At 41.5% G+C, this 22333-nt stretch overlaps 1 protein-coding gene across 1 annotated transcript in view; it reads right to left on the reverse strand.

Annotated features, from left to right (window-relative positions):
- Positions 1-22333, reverse strand: part of PANK1 (pantothenate kinase 1) — a 48632-nt gene that overhangs the window by 8289 nt on the left and 18010 nt on the right. The window contains exons 2-5 of the mRNA XM_005875949.2: positions 14299-14651; positions 7626-7879; positions 2678-2854; positions 1853-1976 (exon numbers count right to left, since the gene is read on the reverse strand). Coding sequence (XP_005876011.1) covers positions 1853-1976; positions 2678-2854; positions 7626-7879; positions 14299-14651 — 908 coding nt within the window. The remainder of the gene's footprint in view (positions 1-1852; positions 1977-2677; positions 2855-7625; positions 7880-14298; positions 14652-22333) is intronic.

Consider the following 22333-nt stretch of genomic DNA (forward strand, 5'->3'; position numbering starts at 1 on the left):
TAACAGAAGAACTTGCATCACTGCTCTCACGGGGCACGTGGTGTGTCCACAGGGAGCCTGCCCTGGCAGGACACCAGCTAACAGAGCCCGTGCCTGAGGCTGTCGGCAATGCCTCTCATTCATTCAACTCCACAGAAACTTCTAAAAGTTTCTCAGATGAGTGTGTGACACTTTCAAACAGCCTCTTTTGCTGGTTTTAAAATAAACTGAAACTGAAATCAAAAGTTGAAAGTAAAATCAGTTGTCCTCCCTCTAGTCTAGAGTGATTACGCTACCTGTGAAAAACCTGCTGGCTCACTCAAGCTCTGAGGAAAGCAGGGGAAAGGGCATCCATTGCTCTCTTCCCATTGACTTGACCTTTGAGAGTCTATGAGTGCAGCCAGCTACACACAGATTGGTCTTAGGGCTTGTTTGGCTCCTTGGAGAAACTCTCTTTAAAGGTTAATATAAAAAAAACAAAAACAAATTCTCTGTTCCACTGAATCCCATGACCAAAGTGGACTTTGAAAAGGCATGACTCCGGAAAACATTCTTTCATCGGAATATCAGCTTTGCATTTAATATCCATCTGAAATGGGGACTCACAAAAACCATGAACCTGACCAACAGGCCAGTGGCATATTCTATTCAATATGGTGAAAGGAGGGTGTCTCTCTTGTAACCCCAGAGATCAAAGGCAGGCTGGCCCCTAACTGGCATAAAGGCAGCCTCACACTCTGGTTAATACTCCACTATTCAATGGGGACTAGAGGGGGTTTCTGCAGTACTTTTAATGTTCTATTTTTTTAACCTGAGTGGTGGCTGTACAGGTGTGTGTGTGATAATTCAACAGGCTATACACTTATGATTTGAACCTGCTTCTGCGTGTATGTAATATTTATTAAAAATCACATTTTAGACTGAGCCAGTTTGGTTCAGTGGGTAGAGCATCGACCTGTGAACCAAGGGGTCCCGGGTTTGATACTGGTCAAGGGCATGTACCTTGGTTGCAGGCTCCTCCCTGGCCCAGGCCCTGGTCGGAGCTCGTGCAGGAAGGCAACCAATTGATGTGTTTCTCTCACACTGTTATTTCTCTCTGTCTTTCCCTCTCTCTAAAAAATCAATCGAAAAATATTCTCGGGTGAGGATTTAAACAAAATAAAACTTATACTTTAAGAAACTCTATTACTGATGCTACTATGATTATTTAATACTTCTCCTATTACCTGTTCCATGCCCAACCCCCCTTTCTTGTCTTCCTAACACTGCTCAGTAAAAGCCAGTCCACTTTACACATCTTATATTTCAGAAAAAAGGTTCCTTATTTTTCCCCAAAGGAAATTTACAATATTTTGTACATTTTGTCTGTGACCAGCTCTATCTCTTCCTGTGCCTGGGGCTCTGGCTGGCCTTAGCTGTAGCAAGCTCTCTGTGCTTTGATAGCCCTGTACAATGCTGCTTGAACTCCATGCCACAAGGCAACACTGTAAAGAAGCTGAAAGCAGAGAGAATATCAAATATTGCAAGTGGAACGCTTTACCCACGAATATTTGCAAGGGTGCACAGAGCTTTTCCTCACACTTCAGTAGGTACATGGTACTAATGATGGGTACAGAGGCTAAGGCATGGTTTGTTATTTTACCATGTTTCTCCCATGGATGGTTTTGTTATCATCCAATGCCTACTTAAAAATAAAACACATATTCTTTTGCCCTCCCCCCCCCCCAACATATACCCTTCTAGTTCTACAAGGTGTGACTACAACAAAGGACAGGTTTCTCAAAGACTGTAATTTGTAAGGGTCCATAGTCATTGCACTGCCAAAGGTGATGTATATGAATGACACATGGCTTTCCCCAGGTGAAGGCCTTACCTCATTCAGTGCACACATCCGAGCAATGGAACCAATGTTGTTGGTGATGGTGACCAGCGTGGCTCGGGCGAGGTCTTCCTTGCTGATGGACTCTCGCTTTTCTTTACTCATCATGTTGCCAAAGCTACGTTGGAAATATTAGCGAGAGTGTTCAAAATCATCCTCAGGCAGACCCCATGCTTCCACCAAAGTACTGTGGCAAGCTGTATGAATAACTCTGCTCAAACTCAAATGACCTGATTTCGCTGCCATGGTTTACAAGCAGACAAGATTACAATATGAATGGTTGGCTGCCCTTTTCTTAATAGGAACAAAATAGCATGGCTATTAATGGGGGAGAATTTTTTTTTTTTTATGCCTCTAGATATCTGGACAAGAATGAAACAGGAAACTGTTGCCATTTTCCAGAACCTTCTTTCAAAGCTGCCCTATTTTAAGCACAAGCATCAAGAAAGAGCTAAACATCTTGGTGCATCATGACGGGCAGGAGATCAAATCTGAACTCCAATCCCATAGATAGTTGCACCTGGTGGGTTAAAATATTTAAAATTAACTAAATGAATAGCCAGGGTGGAGAGGTTGCCTTGTGTTTAATCATGACTGTTCCTAGCCACTTCGTCTCTACCTTGATGCTACAGCAGATCCTTGAAGGCCAAGCTAAACATCTTGGTGCATCATGAGGGACAGGAGATCAAATCTGAACTCCAATCCCATAGATAGTTGCACCTGGTGGGTTAAAATATTTAAAATTAACTAAATGAATAGCCAGGGTGGAGAGGTTGCCTTGTGTTTAATCATGACTGTTCCTAGCCACTTCGTCTCTACCTTGATGCTACAGCAGATCCTTGAAGGCCAAATCGCTCATAGTCTCCTCCGTAAATGTCCTTCACCAGCTTATCAACATTGGTGCTGTCGCCTTTAGCTGCCATTTCCATAGCTTCTTCAAAGGTCTCACAACCAGTCAGCAAGCAACATAGACCTAGGAATGTTCCACCTCCAAGACTGAAGGAACAATAATGTTTATTTTTAAATTTTACTTAAAGATATGCCCATCCAACTCCCCAACGACATCAAGACCACTGATATAGGTTAATAAAAACAGAAGAAAAACAAAGAGGCACTTGCACGAAAGTGCTAGGGTACAAAAGAGCTTTCGGGTGGACTGAATAAAAAAAGAGGAAAAGAAACATCAAGGGAAACTTGTCCCTGAATTCAAGAGCAAAACCAGAGGGATTCTCACTGATTTCTGTTGTGAGACCTTCACCTTAGCCACTAATGTCTCAGTCTCCCCACCTATACAAGGAAGCCAAATCGATTGCTCTTATTCGGGTGGTCTGAAAGTAGTAGATAGCTAGCAGAGAAATGATAGAGCCAAACTCTGATGGCAAATATGAGCTGGTACTCAGGCAGGAACAGCCAGCCCCAAAGCTGTACCTTTCACCTGACCTCGCTTGACTCTAGCTGAGATCATCTCATGTAACCTCCTTGGAAATTTCTGAAAGGAAGCCACTAGTTGGTCTCATATTATATTTGTTTCTAGGAGACTCTGGAAAAAGTTTTTAATATTTTACTTACCACCAAGAGTCAAAACTAGTTAAAAAAAAAAGGGGGGGGGTGGGGGGGGAGGGCGCAAAATGGTTCCAAAGCTCAAACTATGTGTTAAAACAGTGTGTTAATAACAAAGTTACCTGAGGGAAAGAACAGCAGATTCAAAGTAGAGCTGACTAGTGAACTCCAGGTAGCACAAGGAGCACTGACAGGGCCGTGGGTATTACTCCCTATTCACCTCGCAGAATGCTAAAGGTGAAGGGTTAATTGCTCACATCAATTTGTTCTGAAGCTCCAAGAGCTGTTAGCCCTGGAAACCCCTTATGTGTTTGGATACTGGCCTCTAAAAGAAAATTCAGGTTGAGATTAAGGTTATTTCTAACTTAAATTTGAAATAAGAAAACTTAGGGTCATGTAAATTTACTGTCCATAACTACTAACCAGGAGGTACCAGATTGTAGAGAGGCGCTTTAAATCACATCTAAAGCAAACTGTATGTAATATTTTATAACTACTGATTCTTAGAAAAATACATGCTGGATGAAAATTAAGGGTCCTCATGGAAAAGCTGTAGCTAGGCACCACCAGTGGCAGCTATCCAACTGTAGGTGCAGGGCCATCAGGATATAAAGAGCTCCATGGACACTGTTGCCTTGACAACCCAGTCACAGTGGAAATTTGGGATTTCCTCTGAGAAAGTTTACCTTCATTTACATTTAACGTGGCGGGTTATGCTCTGGTGTCAGTTTCAGTCTACCCTGCAAAGCTACTGTGTTTTAATGGGAACACTGTTTTTTTGTTGTTTTGTTTTGGGGTTTTTTTGCGTGCCAGCTGGATTTGTCTTGTTTTCTCTCTGTATATATTAAGTGTTTGCTCCTGTTTCTTTTTAGCGTTATCTTTCATCGATACAACCTTTCTTTGAACATCAGAGACTGGTATTCATCAAGGCATTCAACAACCTACTCCAAACATAGGCAACTGAAGTTACTGGCTGACTTAGAAAGAAGGCAACTCATCAACTGATGTGTTGGTATGAGTGAAAGAGAACAAGTGCTTTGTATGACTGGGAAATGACAGGTGACTCCAGACAAAGACTCGGAGCTGAATGGGGAAGCGAGCATGCGTTTGCACAGCTGGCACACTGCAGATAGCAGGGAAGAATGCACAGTCGTAGAAGAGCACTTTATTAATATCCCCAGCCTGCTAAACGTTATTTAATCAAGTGATTCTCTTGTTCATAATGACACATCTGGTTGTTTCGGCAGGCACACAATAAGACTCTCAGCAAATGATAGACAAAAACATATCGCTAGAAACAGCTGTTGAATATCATCTTTTTAAAAAACAAAACAAAAACCAAGCAACCTTGAAAGTAAGAGATTTTAGGGAAAAGTAGAAGAAACCTTTAATTACCGAGTGCTTGTGCTCTTAAAATAGATTCCAGAATAATGAGATAAGCTGCACTACAACTTTCACAGAAGTTTCAAAATTCTTTACATTCCTCTTTTAATAGGCCACAAATTCTAACAATGTCAATTGTAAGGTCCTGTGGTTTTGGTTTTTCACTGACTCCAATAGTAAAATTGGAATGTGTCGATAGAAAGAAACACATTGGCTACCTAATTTAGGATGCATTAGACTGCACAGAACACTGAAGCAAACCATTAGAAAGCATATTTAAAATAAAACTGTTATATAAAACTTTTATTCTGTAATGACGTGACTTCCTAAAAATAAAAATGCTTAATGAGGAAATAGGATAGTAAAACAACCTGGAATTACAGCTATCGGCTCACATTTGCTTAGATCAATGACAGCCAAAATCTGTTCCACACACTGATGATCATTGCTGACCACAATTGTTTATATCAGTGGCTTCCTAACTTGGATCAAAAGAAAACATTGGTATAACAACTCTGGTTGGACAAGAAGGATCTGGGGCCCAGACTGGTGTCTCATTCGCCTGCCCTACCTGTGACAGCCCCTGGGAGGGCTGTTTATTAACATTCATTCTCCTGTAGCCATTCCCACAACGACTGGTTAGAGAGAGCTTGTAGCTACGCTTGGACATCCAGGCGGGATTTGCTGATGATTGCAAAGCGCTGGTCATTAATGGAGCATTTACCAGTAACTGAAATTTATAGGCATTATTACACATGGACTAGAAGGCAGGCACCACCATTAGTTCATTAGTAGCTATTCAAGAAGATGACCCCAAGTCCCTGGATGTCCCAAGTTTGAGAAAGTTTACCTGTAATTTATGAATTTAAGTGTTACTCAACAATATTTTATAAATATCTCTAATTGTGGAAAAATGTTTAGCTTGTTGTTACCTTAGGAGTCAACAACTCCTCCTGGGAGGAAGTCTGTAGTTTCTTAAGAATTGTGCCTTTGCCCTAACTGGTTTGGCTCAGTGGATAGAGCGTCAGCCTGCAGACTGAAGAGTACCAGGTTCGATTCCGGTCAAGGGCATGTACCTTGGTTGCGGGCACATCCCCAGTGGGGGGGAGTGTGGCGGCAGCTGATCGATGCTTCTCTCTCATCGATGTTTCTAACTATCCCTCTCCCTTCCTCTCTGTAAATAAACAATTAAAAAAAAAAAGAATTGTGCCTTTGTCAGAAAATCACTCTCTGAGGTAAAACCAGCTCAGTTGAAATGCCTCTAATGGGCCTGACAGTCCTACTGAGGCCCTGGGGTCAGTGTGATTATTGTGGAGGCAGGAAGGCTTAGTTCTGTATTCTCAGCTGGAAAATGTATGCCTAGCGGCAACTAACTTACACACCAAAGCCTATGTTCTGGACACAAGCAGGATTCAGTCAGAATATGTATGTACTTGTGTGTGTGTGTGTGTGTGTGTGTGTGTGTGTGTGTGTAAGCCAGGGTTTCTCAACACCAGCACTACTGACTTTTAGGGCTTAGTATTTTTTTCTTTTTTGTTGTAGGGGGCCCCCTAACCCCTAGCCACTAGTTGCCAGTAGTATCCCACCTCCAGTTGGGAAAACTAAAAAAAGTCTCTAGAAATTGCCAAGATCCCCTTGGGGCATTAATCTTCCTTTCCCCAGTGAGAACCACTGATTTTTATAGATCCATCACAGGTCATGGAAATGGTGTAGAAAGCAGTGCTCTCGTCCTAATGAGCGAATAATACTGCAGAATTCCAGTACTGGAAAAGCCTGTACAAACTCTCTAAGAAACAACCCCCTTCACAGCACAAATGAGGAAAACTGAGGCCCAGAGAAGTTACATGCTATCTTCATCCATCAAAAACAATGGTTTCAATATCATGTTTCAAACCATATTTCATACAGCACTAGTTCCTTAAGTTGTTCCTCCAAAAATGGATTCTATGGTCCAATAAGTTGGAGCAACATTCATACCAAATTCTTCTCTTAGAAGAAAAACCTTATTTAATTTTGTTTCTGCCAGGATCTCAGGTTTCTGACCCCAGATCCTTTTCCCAGGTTGAATTCCCATTAAGAAGAAGCTGAGCCCTAGCCGGGTTGGCTCAGTGGACAGAGGATCGGCCTGTGGACTGAAGGGTCCCGTGTTCGATTTTGGTCAAGGGCACATGCCTGGGTTGCAGGCTCGATCCCCGTAGGGGGCATACAGGAGGCAGCCAATCAATGATTCTCTCTCATCATTGATGCTTCTATCTCTCCCTCTCCCTTCTTCTACACACACACATATATATATATATATACACACACACACATATATATATATAAAGGCTGAGCCATCTTCTCTTGGGTATGTAAGCTGTATGCACTAAAAAAACAAGGCACTCTACCCAACTGTGGTGACAGGGCTGCTTTCCTGTCTATTACATTCCAAAATTCCCTGCGAGGTATGCCGACTAATCCAGTTTTCGGCCAGAGCATGTACCTGAGGGTAACAGACATTCCTTATAATCCAGATGGTTTACTGGTTACAATGACCTATTATTTCAAGCAATTCATCCCCAGCTAGGCACCAAGGTGGTTCCACAAGATGGTGTATGACCTTCTTCCCTCAACCTGATCAGTTTCCAACAGGACAAGGACTGTGTTTTATTACCTTTATGTAAATCACCCTCATAATGTACCCAATAAACCCTTTTTGGTTGACAGAGGGTAAGAACTTTCTTTTGAAAATGTATTCACTGTAAATAACGTTTTTATAAACTGGTCTTCAAGGAAGAGACCTGGGTTTAAGTATAAAAAGGTTTCCTAGTGACACCACATTTACCTGGTCCCTGTAACTCTTTTATAGTTGTCCTTGGAGTACACTGCTAGGATGCTGACCCCTGAGCCCATGTTCACCAGCAGCATAGGGTACGGGTTATCAAGGCAGTACGGCTTTTTTTGACACAATTCAGGATTTGTGGGATTTTCAAAATAGTAACATTCTGGCTTGCCATTGAAGCCAACGGAGTCGACGTAGAGCAGGCCCTGAATCAGACAATCCAGTTCGTCCAGTTTATGGAGCTGCAGGTCCGCGATCTAAAAGAGAACAAAATCTTGTGATAAAGGCTGCCATGGCCTTAGGGGAGGTGCCAGAGACATTTAGGGGGACTTAAAATGTGTCACTGAAACACCAAGTTGTAAATCTTGATGATCAGTAGCCTTGGCCAGACTTCAGACTTCCTCTCTGCCCACAGTTGGAGCTGAGGGGAGGTAGCTTGACTGGCTGCTAGAAAAGCATCTCGCTACTGTGTAGTGTGGGTTGAAGGGTGGCCCCTGAAAGATAATGTCCATGTCCTAATTCTCAGAACCTGCAAATGTTACCCTATATGGAAAAGGGGGCTTTTTGCAGATGTTATTACGTTAAGGCTGTTGCATCCTGGGTTATCTACTGGGACTCCAATGAGACACTCAGGAAAGGTCTGATAGACACCGAGAAGGCCTTGCCAAGATGAAGGCAGAGATTGGAGAGCTGCACCACAAGCCACGGAAAGCCAGCAGCCACCAGGAGCTGAAAGGGGCAAGGAATGGCATCTGTCCCAAAGCCTCTGCAGGAAGTGTGGTCCTGTCAATCAACCCCTGGATTCATTCTGGCCACCAGAACTACAACTGAATAGATTCCTGTTGTCTGAAGACACTAAGTTGGTGGTGACTTGTTACCGCAGCCACAGGAAACAAGTAGAGCATACCACTGAGATAGGAGCTCTCCCCCAAGGTGAAGAGGGTGAGAATGTTCCGAAAGCAGCAAGAATTCTACACTTCATCGGCAGGACTTGAGGTCCCGAGGGTGGCACGCTGAGCCTGGAAGTGGGGGACAATCTCCTGAGCCCACAAAGTCCAATTCCCATTTTCCCAGGCCTGGCTTTACAGGTAGGCAGACCTGGCTTTGAATTCTGGCTCTAATACTTAACTCCTGAAGCCTCATCTCCTCATCTGTAAAATGAGGATAGTAACACCCAATGCATAGAGTTATTGTGAAGATTACATGATAATAATATGAAAAACGCATACACAAGGGACTCAACAAATATGGGCTCTTTTATTAATAGCTGGTGCGGCCTCAGAGTCCTTTCATGCTCTTATGAGACAAACACTCCTATTCTCCTAGGACAGTGGTCAGCAAACCATGGCTCACGAGCCACATGTGGCTCTTTGGCCCCTTGAGTGTGGCTCTTCCACAGGTACAGCGCAGGTACAGTGTGAAGTTGACTTAAAACTTCAAGTAAAGTTTATTAAGTTAATTTTAGGGAATGTTGTGGAGTGAAAGAAGATGTAGTGACGAGGATTGAGAAAGGTATGTTGAGATGGTTTGGACATATAGAGAGGATGAACGAAAGGAGATAGATGAAACAAGTATACAAGATGAGTGTGGATGGGAGAGTTGGAAGGGGTCGACCTCAGCGAACGTACCTCAATCAGATTGAGGACGTTTTGTTTGTTTTGTTTTGTTTTGTTTTTAATATATTTTATTGACTTTTTACAGAGAGGAAGGGAGAGGGATAGAGAGTTAGAAACATCGATGAGAGAGAAACATCGATCAGCTGCCTCCTGCACACCCCCCACTGGGGATGTGCCTGCAACCAAGGTACATGCCCTTTGTTTCAGATAGACGAGTGTGGATGGGAGAGTTGGAAGGGGTCGACCTCAGGGAAGGTATCTTGGCTAGGGTGAGGACGTTTTTAGCAAAGGCCAGCTTAGGAGTACCCTAATTAAGTTAATAACAATGTACCTACCTATATAGTTTAAGTTTAAAAAATTTGGCTCTCAAAAGAAATTTCAATCATTGTACTGTTGATATTTGGCTCTGTTGACTGATGAGTTTGCCGACCACTGTCCTAAGTACAGAGGGAAAAAAGTAAAGGGGAATGATTTGGCCAGGAGCGAGTGGCCAATTTGCATCCTCAAAGTTTAACTCATGATCTTTGAGAATGGTATTATTACTGGTCCTGAGGTCTGGGTTGATGATAACTTTCCATGACCAAAAAGAAAAAAAAGAAAAAATCTAGCAATCACCAACCTGAAACTGAACCAATTAATGAAGATAATTTATACAGTCTAACTTAAATGTTTTTTAAAATCTATTTAAGAAAGTAATAACTGGTATTTATCATTTACTACATGCCAAGCACCTGTACTAGATCATTTAATTCTCACAAAACCCTACAACTAGGTACTATTATCCTTATTCTATGGTTAAGGCTCATAGAGCTTAATAACTTTCCCTACGTGATAAACTTGCAAATATCTCCCACAGCTTTGCTGTCTTCTCTCATCTTCATTCTTTTTAAAAAATATATATATATATTTTATTGATTTTTTTACAGAGAGGAAGGGAGAGGGATAGAGAGTTAGAAGCATCGATGAAAGAGAAACATTGATCAGCTGTCTCCTGCACACTCCCTACTGGGGATGTGCCCGAAACCAAGGTACATGCCCTTGACCGGAATCGAACCTGGGACCTTTCAGGTTCTATCCACTGAGCCAAACCGGTTAGGGCTGTCGTCTTCATTCTTAATGGGTACTGCTTCTGGGTTCTGGAAACAACCTATAAAAGTACTAAGCTAGAAGAAAATGTTTGACTTTGTGTCACTCATCTGAACTTCCCAATCAACAAAACCCACTGAAGCTGTCGCTGCAGAACGGAATTAGTTAGAACAGGTTACTGACAAGGTGATGCACCCAAACAATCATTCTAAGTGACACCCGGCAATAAATTAAGTCTATCTCATAAAAGGTTCCAAGCATTTTCTTTTTTTCCAAGTGAAACTTTTGTGTGAGATGTACACAATTATATACATTTTAAGGGGGTAATGCTGGAAGTATAAACCCATCTGGAGCTCTAGCTCGTCTGGCTCAGTGGATAGAGCATTGGCCTGTGGACTGCAGAGTCCTGGGTTCGATTCCAGTCAAGGGCACATGCCCGGAGTTGTGGACTCGGTCCCCAGTAGGGGGCATGCAGGAGGCAGCTGATCAATGATTCTCTCATCATTGATGTTTCTCTCTCTCCCTCTCCCTTCTCTCTGAAATCAATATATATATTTTTAAAAAAACATCCATCTGGAGACCTAAGATTATAGTGAGACATAGCAGTGCAAATGCTACTCTCTCAGTCCTGGATTCCTGAGAATGACGCTCAGAGCATCTGTCACATTCTGGTTTGTTTTCTGGTTCAGTGGATGCCCCTGAGCACCATGATCAAAGGCCTGTCCATAATAGACACGCAATAAACATTTGTTAAATTGAAACAGGAAAGTTATCACTTCCTGGATCACCCAAATGGAAAAGTAGAAATTTCATCAGTCAGTCTTGGGATCATAGGTTAAGCTGTTTAAAAATTAATCAGAAGTCTGTCAACAATATCGATAGCCATGTCCAGAGACAACATCACAAACATGGACAGAGACACAATCTGTCTAGCTGGACATCCTGAAACTATGCTAGGGAAAAAGGAAAACCTGTTAGGGCAAATAATCTAAGCAAAGCAAACACTACTATCTCAACTTTCCCCTCAAAATCATTTCAAAGTAAGTGCTAGCAACAAACAAACATCTCCTCTACACATTGTACTAAATATTCTACACTGAGGTCTAATTTAATATTGTCTCGTGGTTTATAGCTCTTTCTTATTCCTTCTAAATTGGATGAAGAATATGAACTTTAAGTACATTTACCATATATGAACAGGATATAGTCATCAGACATAACTGCTAATTATTCAGGGTCTGCTGAACATCTTTAGTGAGACCTAATTACTGAGATCTTTAAAAACATCTATCTGGCCCTACCTGGTTTGGCTCAGTGAATAGAGTGTCAGCCTGTGGACTGAAGGGTCCCAGGTTTGATTCTGGTCAAGGGTACATGCCCACGTTGCGGGTTCAATCCCCAGTAGGGGGCGTGCAGGAGTTAGCTGATCAATGATTCTCTCTCATCATAGAAGTTTCTATTTCTCTCTCCCTCTCCTTTCCTCTCTGAAATCAATAAAAAATGTATTTTAAAAAACCAAAAAATAATAAGTTTAATGAACAACATAAACTGATGAACAAAAATAGAACCAGAGTCATAGAAGCATCGAACAGACTGTCCAACCTATGAGGGAAGGCGGGAGTAAGAGATCAACCAAAGGACTTGGTTGCTCGTATGCATGCATATGAGCATAACCAATGGACACAGACAGGAGTGGGGTGAGGGCATATGCTGGGGGCGGTTAGGGAGAGGTCAATGGGGGGAAAAGGAGACTTATGTAATGCTTTAAACAGTAAAGATTTTAAAAATAAATAAACAAACAATAAGTTTGCTGTAAAACAGTATGCCATGTTACGCCAGCAGCAGCCTCATGCGTCTGGTGCTTACCACATCTCGTGATTGTGTCATTTTCTTTTGTGCTTGTTTTAATCTCATGCTGTTTTGTACAGTAACATGCATACAGGCTTGTAGCCTAGGAGCAATATGTTATTATATTGTATGGTGGTAGGCTATAGCCTGTAGATTTGTGTACGTGTACTCTATGTTTGCATAGCAATGAAGTTTCTCAGAACATTTCCCGTCGTTAAGTGGCACATGGCTGGCACATAACCCTGCTCCCTTAGGCACCAACAGCTTGCCTGCAGGCTTCACCTTGGTTGTAATGAGTTGTGACCTTTCCCAGTTCAGAATCTTGAGAAACACACTTGCTCACAGCCTACAACCATTGAGTAACTTCCTCCTAGAACACACATTACCCCAGAGGAGAGATGGAGGCATTGATGGATGTTGCATAAACGCTCCAGGTCACCTTGGTTCATTTCAGGCTCTCCAGGGAAGAAGGACAAATAGTGAGAAAACTGGTGAGCTTGACAGCAATAGGGTTGGGTCAGCATTCCTTTCGCCTGAATCAGAATTTTGGTGATGCCCCACCTCTTATTAAGGGGGCACTCCTAGAAACTCTTAATTCTACTGCTGGGTAGGGAAAGGGGACACAAAAGAAAAAAGCCAAAACCTGAAGATAATTAATCTCAGGATACTATGGTAGGACTCCATTGCCAGCTCTTCTAGACACTATTTAGATACAGTGGTTCTCAACCTTCTGGCCCTTCAAATACAGTTTCTCATGTTGTGACCCCAACCATAAAATTATTTTCGTTGCTACTTCATAACTGTAATTTTGCCACTGTTAAGAATCGTAATGTAAATATCTGATATGCAGGATGGTCTTAGGCGACCCCTGTAAAAGGGTCATTCGATCGCCAAAGGGGTCGCGACCCACAGGTTGAGAACCGCTGATTTAGAACAATCAATGAGATAAACGATGTTACCTTTGACAATACTAATGCAGTTTTCATTATGGCTTAATACCATGAGTAACGCACTGCCTCATTAATTCATTCATTAATGATAGACTTTATGACAAGACAGGATTATATTAGTTCCACGGCAGTGCTTGCCTCAGCAGCACATGTCCATTACGTCCATGACAAAATGCCAGTGATCTGTACTCTAGGCTTACCTCTCTGTATTTTACATCTTACCCTCACTATATTTTCAACTTTCTGGCAGGACTAATCCCCAAATCTCCCAACCCTTCCTTCTCCTATGTTCCATCACTTCTGTTAGTCTCGTTTCCTTTCTTTTCTCCACCTATTATTCATTTTCTTCTCACTTTATTCCCTGTGAGATGAGGCTGGACAGTACAAAGATTACCTTGACTGTAAAGATGGGCAAATGGGAACATTTAGGTGTTAAGGGATTGCTAAATAAAGGCAAAGTTTGGGCTCCATGTCATTCAGTCATATTCCACTGAGCTAAATTTGTCAAATCTAAATGAGCAACACCGAGTTGGAATGTACCTCCAGTCAGGATACGGCACTATTCTTATTATGTAGCACCTCCTACAAAGTGTTCATTAATAAAGGAACTCACCTATCAAAGATTTCATTTTTTGTTTGTGAGCAAAACTTTTGAATGGCATTCATAAACAAAAAGACAGTGCAAATGGGTAGACAGAAGTGATAATTTTTAGTAAGATTTCTAGATTGTAAGATTTCTAGAGAACCTTTCCTGTGGGCCACAGTCTACATACCTATAAAACTGACTCAGTGATTATGCTTTTCAAGAAATTGTGTAGTAAGTGTCTGAGGAAAACTCGAGAGGGAGTTTTATATCATATTGTCTTTAGCATACTGTGCAGCACTAATTATAACAAAAGTTGAGAATGACAACACATTTTTTTGAGCATTAATGAAGTGCCAGGTACATATTACCTCATCTGATCCTCCATGTAACAACCCTATGAGGTAGTAACTATTCAATAGATGAGGAAACTGAGGCACAGAGAGGTGAAGTGCACTTGTTCAAACTCCCAAGGCTAGTTAGTAGTCGTCTAGTCCTTTGGTATGAGATGCCATGATTATGAACATATCAGAGGTTTTCTTTCTTTCTCTAAGAGGTGGTTCGGCTGTTTTAACAAGGACAAACCCACTTACCATTCTGAAGTCCTCTTCGAACTTGAAAGCCCCGCCTCCCGTGGCACAGAGGGTGGTATGAAGGCTGGAGAAGTTCTTTTCGCTGCCCATCTGAATGAACATGTGCATGGCACAGCTGGGGAAGCGGATGAAATGCAGGTTCCCTTTGCGTCCACACATGGTCAAGTTTTTTAATTCCAGGTGGACATCTCGGATCCCGGTTTTCCCATAAGCAACGTTGGAAGTCAAATACTTCCTGATGCTCTTCAGGTTCTCCACTTCCTCTTGTTCCTCTTCAGCTGTAATATCCTTTGGCTCAAAGTAGACCAATTTAACCAGGGTTCCGCCGATATCCATGCCAAACCATGGGAATGCTAGGACAGAAAGACAGTGCCACTGAATTCTATGCATGCAAATAAATGATTTTTTAATCTTCAGTCATGAAATGCTATGGTGCCACATCTGCATGTGCATTTAACATTCCGTTTACTTGATTTCAAATATATGCACCAAAAGAAAAGACAGGCAAGGAGAAATTCACAATTTAAATGGTGCCCACTCAATTAGAGTCTGCATCGGGATTGACTCTGAGCTGAGAAACAGGATCTGCAGTTCCCTAAGCCAGTCTCAATACTCATGTGCTGCTCAGGGCTCGAAATCTCACCAAGATGGGTGCAGTTCCAATACTTAAAAAATACGTATTTTGCATATAGCATGGCTCCCAAATGCTAAATATTTTATCAGAACTTTAGCCAAAGAAAAATGGCCTCTTCTGATGCCAGAGGAAAAACCAGCTGTGCTAGGTGTGTCAATAGATGGCATATGGATAGCTAATCCTCACGGTACCTCCCAGGGCACTTTTCAATGATAATTTTTACAGCATTTGCTTTTTGCCTCCATGAACTGACTTCCTAAGGCGTGACTCCACTGCTTTAAATAAATAGGAAGCAGAAGGGGAGAAAATGTGGAATATCAGAGGTGATGGGCAGACATAATGACCCCTATGGTGGCGGGATTCTAAGGAGAACAGCTCCTGTTACATCTCCTTTCTTTCTTCCTTTCTGCTAGAGAAAACAAAAGATTCAGAAAGTATAATATATGTATGTATGTATGTATGTATGTATGTATCCTACCTGGTTTGAAAAGAAAAAGAGGTGAGTGTGAGAGAGGGGAAGGAGCAGAGACAGAAGAAAGACCCCTATGTTTGTGATTATATGAGACCACAGAAATGTTGTTACTATTTTTAGGGGGTAGCAAGATGAGCAGGTTGTTTGGGTGGAGGCTAGAGATCGGGGAGGAGATGGAGAAAATTCTACACTTAGAAATTTCAGCACACACCGAAGTAAAAAAAAAAAAAAGAAGAAGAAGAAGAAGAATTCAGTATTCAGTGATAATGAGAATTAGGAACCATCTCAGGACAGAATGGACAGAACAGCAGTGTGAAACCCAGAAAATAATCTAGTTCTGCACCAGAAATCCATCTTCATCCAGCCACGCCTGTCACCGGGTTTCTGGGATGAAGCATCGCTACATGGCCTTTTGTTTGGTAGGGATAGGCAACTGCACAAAGTCTCACTTTTCAACATGCAACAGGGGCACCTAAACATTATGTTACTTAAGAGTCCAGGTTTCTTCTTCCTGCTTCACCTCCAGCTCATTTTTCAGCCATTTCAAAGCTTTTGTGGGCAATTCAACAAAAAGTGTGAGAAAAAGTGTGTCAGGTTCTGAAAATTCAGGCCAATGTTTTATCAGTAGTTTTGGTTAAGGCAAAAGGGAACAGAATTGGAATACTGTATTAGTTTACCTTCATGAAAAACTGGAGGTTTTTGTATTCGTATTTTAATGCTTTTATAGAACACTGTCATATTTCAAATGTAGTTTTATTTTATCTTCCTGATATCAAGGTCTCCCTAAAGTGACGCTCCCCCTACACAAGCTGCAGAAGAGATAGAAAAGAAGAGGAAGGACGGACTTCCCAACGCAGTTACCACTATGATTCACTAGCTCGTTAATCCAGGATGCCCAGATGTTTAGATAAATTCAGCTGAACCACTGATAAGAATCTGTTTCATGTCTGCCAGAAGTGATGGTGGGTCCAGATACAGGATGTTTGCCTTCATCCTTCACTCCTCCGTCTTACACCAGATGTCATTTTCAAAAATTTCTAGACTATTCATCAAGAATGTTCAGTAGATGAGGTTCAAATTGCCCAAGAAGACTTATGCAACAAGTGAACTGATCTGCTCATTCAAAATGGTTTCTACCATAGTGAGGTGTGTCCAAAATAGAAGCTTAATGCTCATAAAACCAGGTGCTATAGATAAGTAGTTAAATCAGCTAGATGTATAGGTTTCAACATGAATACAGCTCAAAAATAATGCTGAAGGAAACCTGCTTTAAAAGTGAGAACTGATGAGTAGGTCATTGCTTCCAGGCCAGGCATGAGACCCTCTAGAACTTTCCCATAGCAATCGGAAGTATTCCAGGTAGTGGCTGATCTGTCAGCCTAGGTCCTGGAGTGAGGATGCAGACAATCCTCAGTGACAGTATGAGCATGAAATAAATATTTGTTCTTTAAACCACTGAGATATGGGAATTGTCTGTTACTGCAACAGAACCTGGCCTATTCAACAACAACAAAAAGTGTGACACTGGCCTAGAGGCAGGCATCAGGGAGTGAGGAAACAAATTCTGGAGGCTGGCAAAGCATTTGGTAAAACTATCATGTATGAGAACTTGGAAAGCAGATATATATACCTAAATAATTAGGAGATCTCGTGTAAGGGTTCAAGGGCAAATATTCGTAGCAAGTGTTGGTGACTATTGGCTACTGTTGGCTGAGCTTTCTTTGTTTTTAGAATATCATTCAGCTTTAATTTTTGTTTTATTGATTGCAGAGAGAGGAAGAGAGAAGAGGGCGAAACATCAACTGGTTGCCTCTGGCACACACCCCAACCTGAGATCAAACCTGCTACCTGGGTAGGTGCCCTGACCGAGAATCGAACCCACCGCCTTTTGGTGCAAGGGATGACACTCCAACCAACTAAGGCCACACCGGTCAGGGCCTGTTGGCTGAATTTTAAAAGGGGTAACCAAAACAAGAGCAAGAGATGGGCTCAAAAGTAACCAACTGGTTTACAAACAAAAAGGAAAGGGAACAGAATCCATCAAGTCAGACTTGTAAGGCTGGAAAAAAAGCAGCTGCTTCTCTTCCCCAACATGTAAACGATAAAAGTGAGAAAGCCTCAATAAAACTGAGAAAGCCTCTGAGTGAAAAAGCTCACTTAGCACCTAGCATTAGGGTGAGGTTGGGAGAAAGAAAATGACTATCACACTTACTCTTAGCACTCTGAAAGAGTTAAGGTGTCCCCAACTAAACATGCAGTTAAGGTTATGGTTTCTTAGTTAATTCTTTCCATTAGAATAGCTCAGGGGGAAAGAAACTAGAGGTTTGGCTTTCCCACCAGAGCCTGACAGGTTCAAAGTATCACTGACCAAGTCAATAAAGAAAGGCTGGGAGCACAACACAAAGGCACACAGTGAATATAAGGATGATGCCAAGAACAGAACGCTGGGCATATGGAAATAAAGCACAGTGAAATAGTTAAGAAGCCTATTTCCTTTTCTAAAAAATATTTTTATTAATTTTTTAGAGAGAGAGAGAGAGGAAAGGAGAGGGAGGGAGTGAGGAAGAAAAACACCAATCGGCCGCCTCTTACATGCCCCCTACCGGGGATCGAGCCTGCAACCAAGGCATATGCCTTGACTGGGAATCGAACTGGCAACCCTTTGGTGCATGAGACAATGCCCAACCAACTATTAATACATTAATATACAATGTATGGGGGTGGTGAAAAGCAGGTAACTTGCCTCTTTTAGTTCAGAAGTTTCTAGATCCGAGCTGATGTCAAAATGACTTTGTATCACCCCCTAATTTAGAGCCTGCTGTGCATCATGCAGACACTATGACGGGGAAGGACTTCAGGGTTGTTTCCTTTGGGGAGGGGATGACCGTATCTCACTTTCAGGCGGGAGAGCGAGCCAAATATCTAGCCATCAGAAACACAAGCTGTGGCAGTCCCTAGTACTGCTGGCCAAATACTTCTTGTTCTCTTCCTTCAGGCCCATGGGGCAGGCTGTAACTCCTGGCCATTTTATAACAGCGATAGTGAGTCAGAATGGAGCCCTCAGCCACCTCTCAATGGACAAACCTTTGTGAATGAGACAAACCTTTGCTGTTTTAAGCCTCTGATATTTGAAGGTTATTCATCACTGCAGAGTGATCCAGACTAATATATCTTCCATCAGAATCTTTGGCTGCTTTCTTTTCCCTGAAGCCCTCCCTCCTCTCCTGCAGACCAGACCCAGGCAGGGACTGCCAGTATCGCTGATAAACATGTGGTAGCTGAGCGCTAACAAAAAGGTATGTAGGTCCTGCTCCATTTTTTTCTGTCTAAAAATGTCTCTCGACACAATCCTCCAAGACTGGCAATCTGGTAGTCATTAAAACCTTGAAATGAATCTGTATTCCAAATATTGTGGTGAAAATAATAAAAGGGTTTATTGGTAGTCAGTGGCTTTAAAACAAAGCCTGTTTCTTAAAGACCTTTTCAGAACACTAGAATAGTCTCTGTGGGGCACTTATGTTTCCTGCAGTAAGTTTCAAAGGTTACAGAGTGAACTCCAAATAGCAAAAATGAGGAAAAGTTTTTCTACCAAAGAAGCAATTTTAAAGAGCTAAGGGAGCCTGGCATTAGAAAAACCACCTCCCCTTGAACAACCAGCCACAAAGCTTTAAGAGGTGCTCCTGGTGAGGTGAAGGCCCCTAACACCAATATTTCTTCCTGTATATAAATTAGGCACCGAGTGCTCAAGATCAACTCCTTTGGGCACTGATGTGACTCAGCAACCAGCTGTTGTCACAGTTTAACAGACCTCTCGAGGGTCCACCGAGATGTCATTTATTTCTGCCATAATTCCTTCTGAGTAGGGAGTAGCAGGACTGAATTGCTTTTCCCACTATTTGTAAATAGATTTGTCAAGCACACTAATAGGTGGGAAAGATGTCTGAGGATTGTGTTACCAACAGAAAAAAAGACCTTTAAAGCATTTCAGAGATATTTTTGCACTACATAAATGCTAGTTACGTTGCAGCCGCCTAAGGAGCGCTACAAGTTAAAAACAAACAAAAAACCCGACCTTGTTAACTTAGATTCTGTTGTGTGATATAATTATGTTTCTTTAAAAATTTGTTGTTCTCCTTCCCTTCACTACGCCTAATTTTGGTTGATAGTATAATGTAATTCTTTGCAAATATAGTCATAGCCATATTTAACTTTAAGAACTGGACTATCCTGTTTACAGATTAAGAAAAGTAAGGCTTGGAAAGATCAAGGACTTGCCTAAGATCAGTCACACTAGGTATCTACAGAGTCCATTTTCAGTTTCATGAGCCAATATCCCCCGTTTTGCAAGAGTTGAGTTGTTTGTTGATTGTTAATCGAGAACATCCCCTGACCTCTAAGGGATCCCAGGAGACTTGCAACCAGGGGAGCAATGGGCAGCGGCAGGTCGTCCCATGCTAACCCTCCGAACCTGTCTCCAAGGCCTCCTTTTCTCTGACTTCCCAGTGAGCCAAGGCAGCCCAGCCTAGGTTCTCCTGTTGCTCCTTCTATGTTAAGCCCTTCGTTGTTTCCTTGTCCTAAGTATATTTTTAACGCAGTCAAGAAATTCTTGTTTGCTTTTTCACACTTCCTCTCTTCATTGAAATCTTTCCCTCAAGAAGACAAGAATTGAGGCCTCTTCATCTCACTGGTAACACAAGGACCTTGAAAAAAGTGGTAAATGTAAAATGTAATAAAAGGGTTTCTATAACACTGTAAGGAAACCCATACTTATTGCACACAGACCAATATGCTAAACATTAAATACTCAGTGCAGAGAAACTTGAGTCTTGGTTTCTATCAAATTAATGCATACCAGATTTCTTTAGTTTGAATTTTAGTCACATGGCAATACCAGTGTTGGCCAGGGTACAAGGATTCAAGCTGCTCCTTCTATGTTAAGCCCTTCCTTGTTTCCTTGTCCTAAGTATATTTTTAATGCAGTCAAGAAATTCTTGTTTTGCTTTTTCACACTTCCTCTCTTTGTTGAAATCTTTCCCTCAAAAAAACAAGAATTGAGGCCTCTTTATCTCACTGGTAACACAAGGACCTTAAAAAAAGGTGGTAAATGTAAAATGTAATAAAAGGGTTTCTATAACACTGTAAGGAAACCCATACTTATTGCACACAGACCAATATGCTAAACATTAAATACTCAGTGCAGAGAAACTTGAGTCTTGGTTTCTATCAAATTAATGCATACCAGATTTCTTTAGTTTGAATTTTAGTCACATGGCAATACCAGTGTTGGCCAGGGTACAAGGATTCAAGCACTTAACAGAGTACTGATGGCAATGTAAACTCGTGTAGCCTTTCCATGGGCTATTTGAAAATATATATTTAAATGCTCCAGAGTGCTATACCCTAATACATTAGTTCCACTTTACACTAAGTAAATAATTATGCATGCATTCAAAAATTTACCTTAAAAAATCATTAAAGGTTTGGTAATAATGAGAAAACTAATTTGTTGTCCCAAAATAAAGGGAAGGTTAAATAAATGATTATCCATTTTGCAGGATGGCACTTAATGACGTGAAAATGTTCATTATGTATTATTAAGTGAACAGGTCAGGTGATTAAATTGTACACTTCATATGACTACAATTTTGTATAAAAATTAAAAAGAAAATACAGGAAACTTTAGGCCAAATTGTTAATAGCCGTTATCTCTGTATCATGAATTAGGGTGACTTTTTTTTCTCTTCTGGCTTTTCTGGTGATGCTTTCCAAATTTTTACAATCAATACATTTAATCTTCATAATCAGTTATTTTAGAATTCTTAATAAAAAAATTTCTCTGCAATGAGGCAAAAGAAAAAGAAATTGTGTTAACTTGGCTTCAATGAGCAAATAGCTGATTTCTGGCCCTGCCCATGGAAAAGAGCAAGCCAGCATTCCCATCTCACCATTTCCTTCCCTTCTCAGGCAAGACCCTACCCACATCAAGCCTGCTATCCCTTATACACAAGCATCAAGAATGACAAGGAAAACCGGTTTGGCTCAGTGGATAGAGCGTCGGCCTACGGATTGAAGGGTCCCAGGTTCGATTCCAGTCAAGGGCATGTACCTTGGCTGTGGGCACATCCCCAGTAGGGGGTGTGCAGGAGGCAGCTGATTGATGTTTCTCTCTCATCGATGTTTCTGACTCTCTATCCCTCCCCTTCCTCTCTGTAAAAAAATCAATAAAATATATTTTTTTAAAAAGAATGATAAGGAAGGGCGGGGCAGGGCAAGAGGTCTGTACTTATCCTCAGGGTGCTGGGAAGAAGAAGGTAGAATTAGAATAACATGTGATGTTGGAGTAGGAGGACTTATCTTAGGCTGCTGGTTCCATTGTAGGGATAATCATGCAAAACCAAGAATCCAAGAAAAAAGTGCTAGAGAAGGAATTAAAAGTAAGATTTTATATTCAAGTGCCCACCTTGATCCTAAAAGAAAACAAACCAATGGCAACAGCAGTCATTGAAAACCCAAATACAACTCACTGAACTCAGTATGAACAAGCTGAGATCAACTATATAAAACATTGTACATACCATAAGATGGCTTTCAATCAAGTAACATAAAAGTTGTGTTGTTGTTTTTTAAAAAAGGGGGGGGAGGGGCCTGGCCATTGTGGCTCAGTTGGTTGGGCATGGTCCCATGCACTGAAAGGTTTCAGGTTTGATTCCTGGTTGCATGCTCAAGCCCCGGTAGGAGACATTCAGGAGGCTCAATGTTTCACTCTCACATCAATGTTTTGCTCTCCCTTTTCTTCCTCTCTCACTCTCTCTATAAATCAATTTTAAAATCTTAAGAAGGAAGGAAGGAAGGAAGGAAGGAAGGAAGGAAGGAAGGAAGGAAAGGAAAGAAAGAAAGAAAGAAAGAAAGAAAGAAAGAAAGAAAGAAAG

The sequence above is a fragment of the Myotis brandtii genome, unplaced genomic scaffold (genome assembly GCF_000412655.1).
Source record: "Myotis brandtii unplaced genomic scaffold, ASM41265v1 scaffold475, whole genome shotgun sequence".
Taxonomy (NCBI): domain Eukaryota; kingdom Metazoa; phylum Chordata; class Mammalia; order Chiroptera; family Vespertilionidae; genus Myotis; species Myotis brandtii.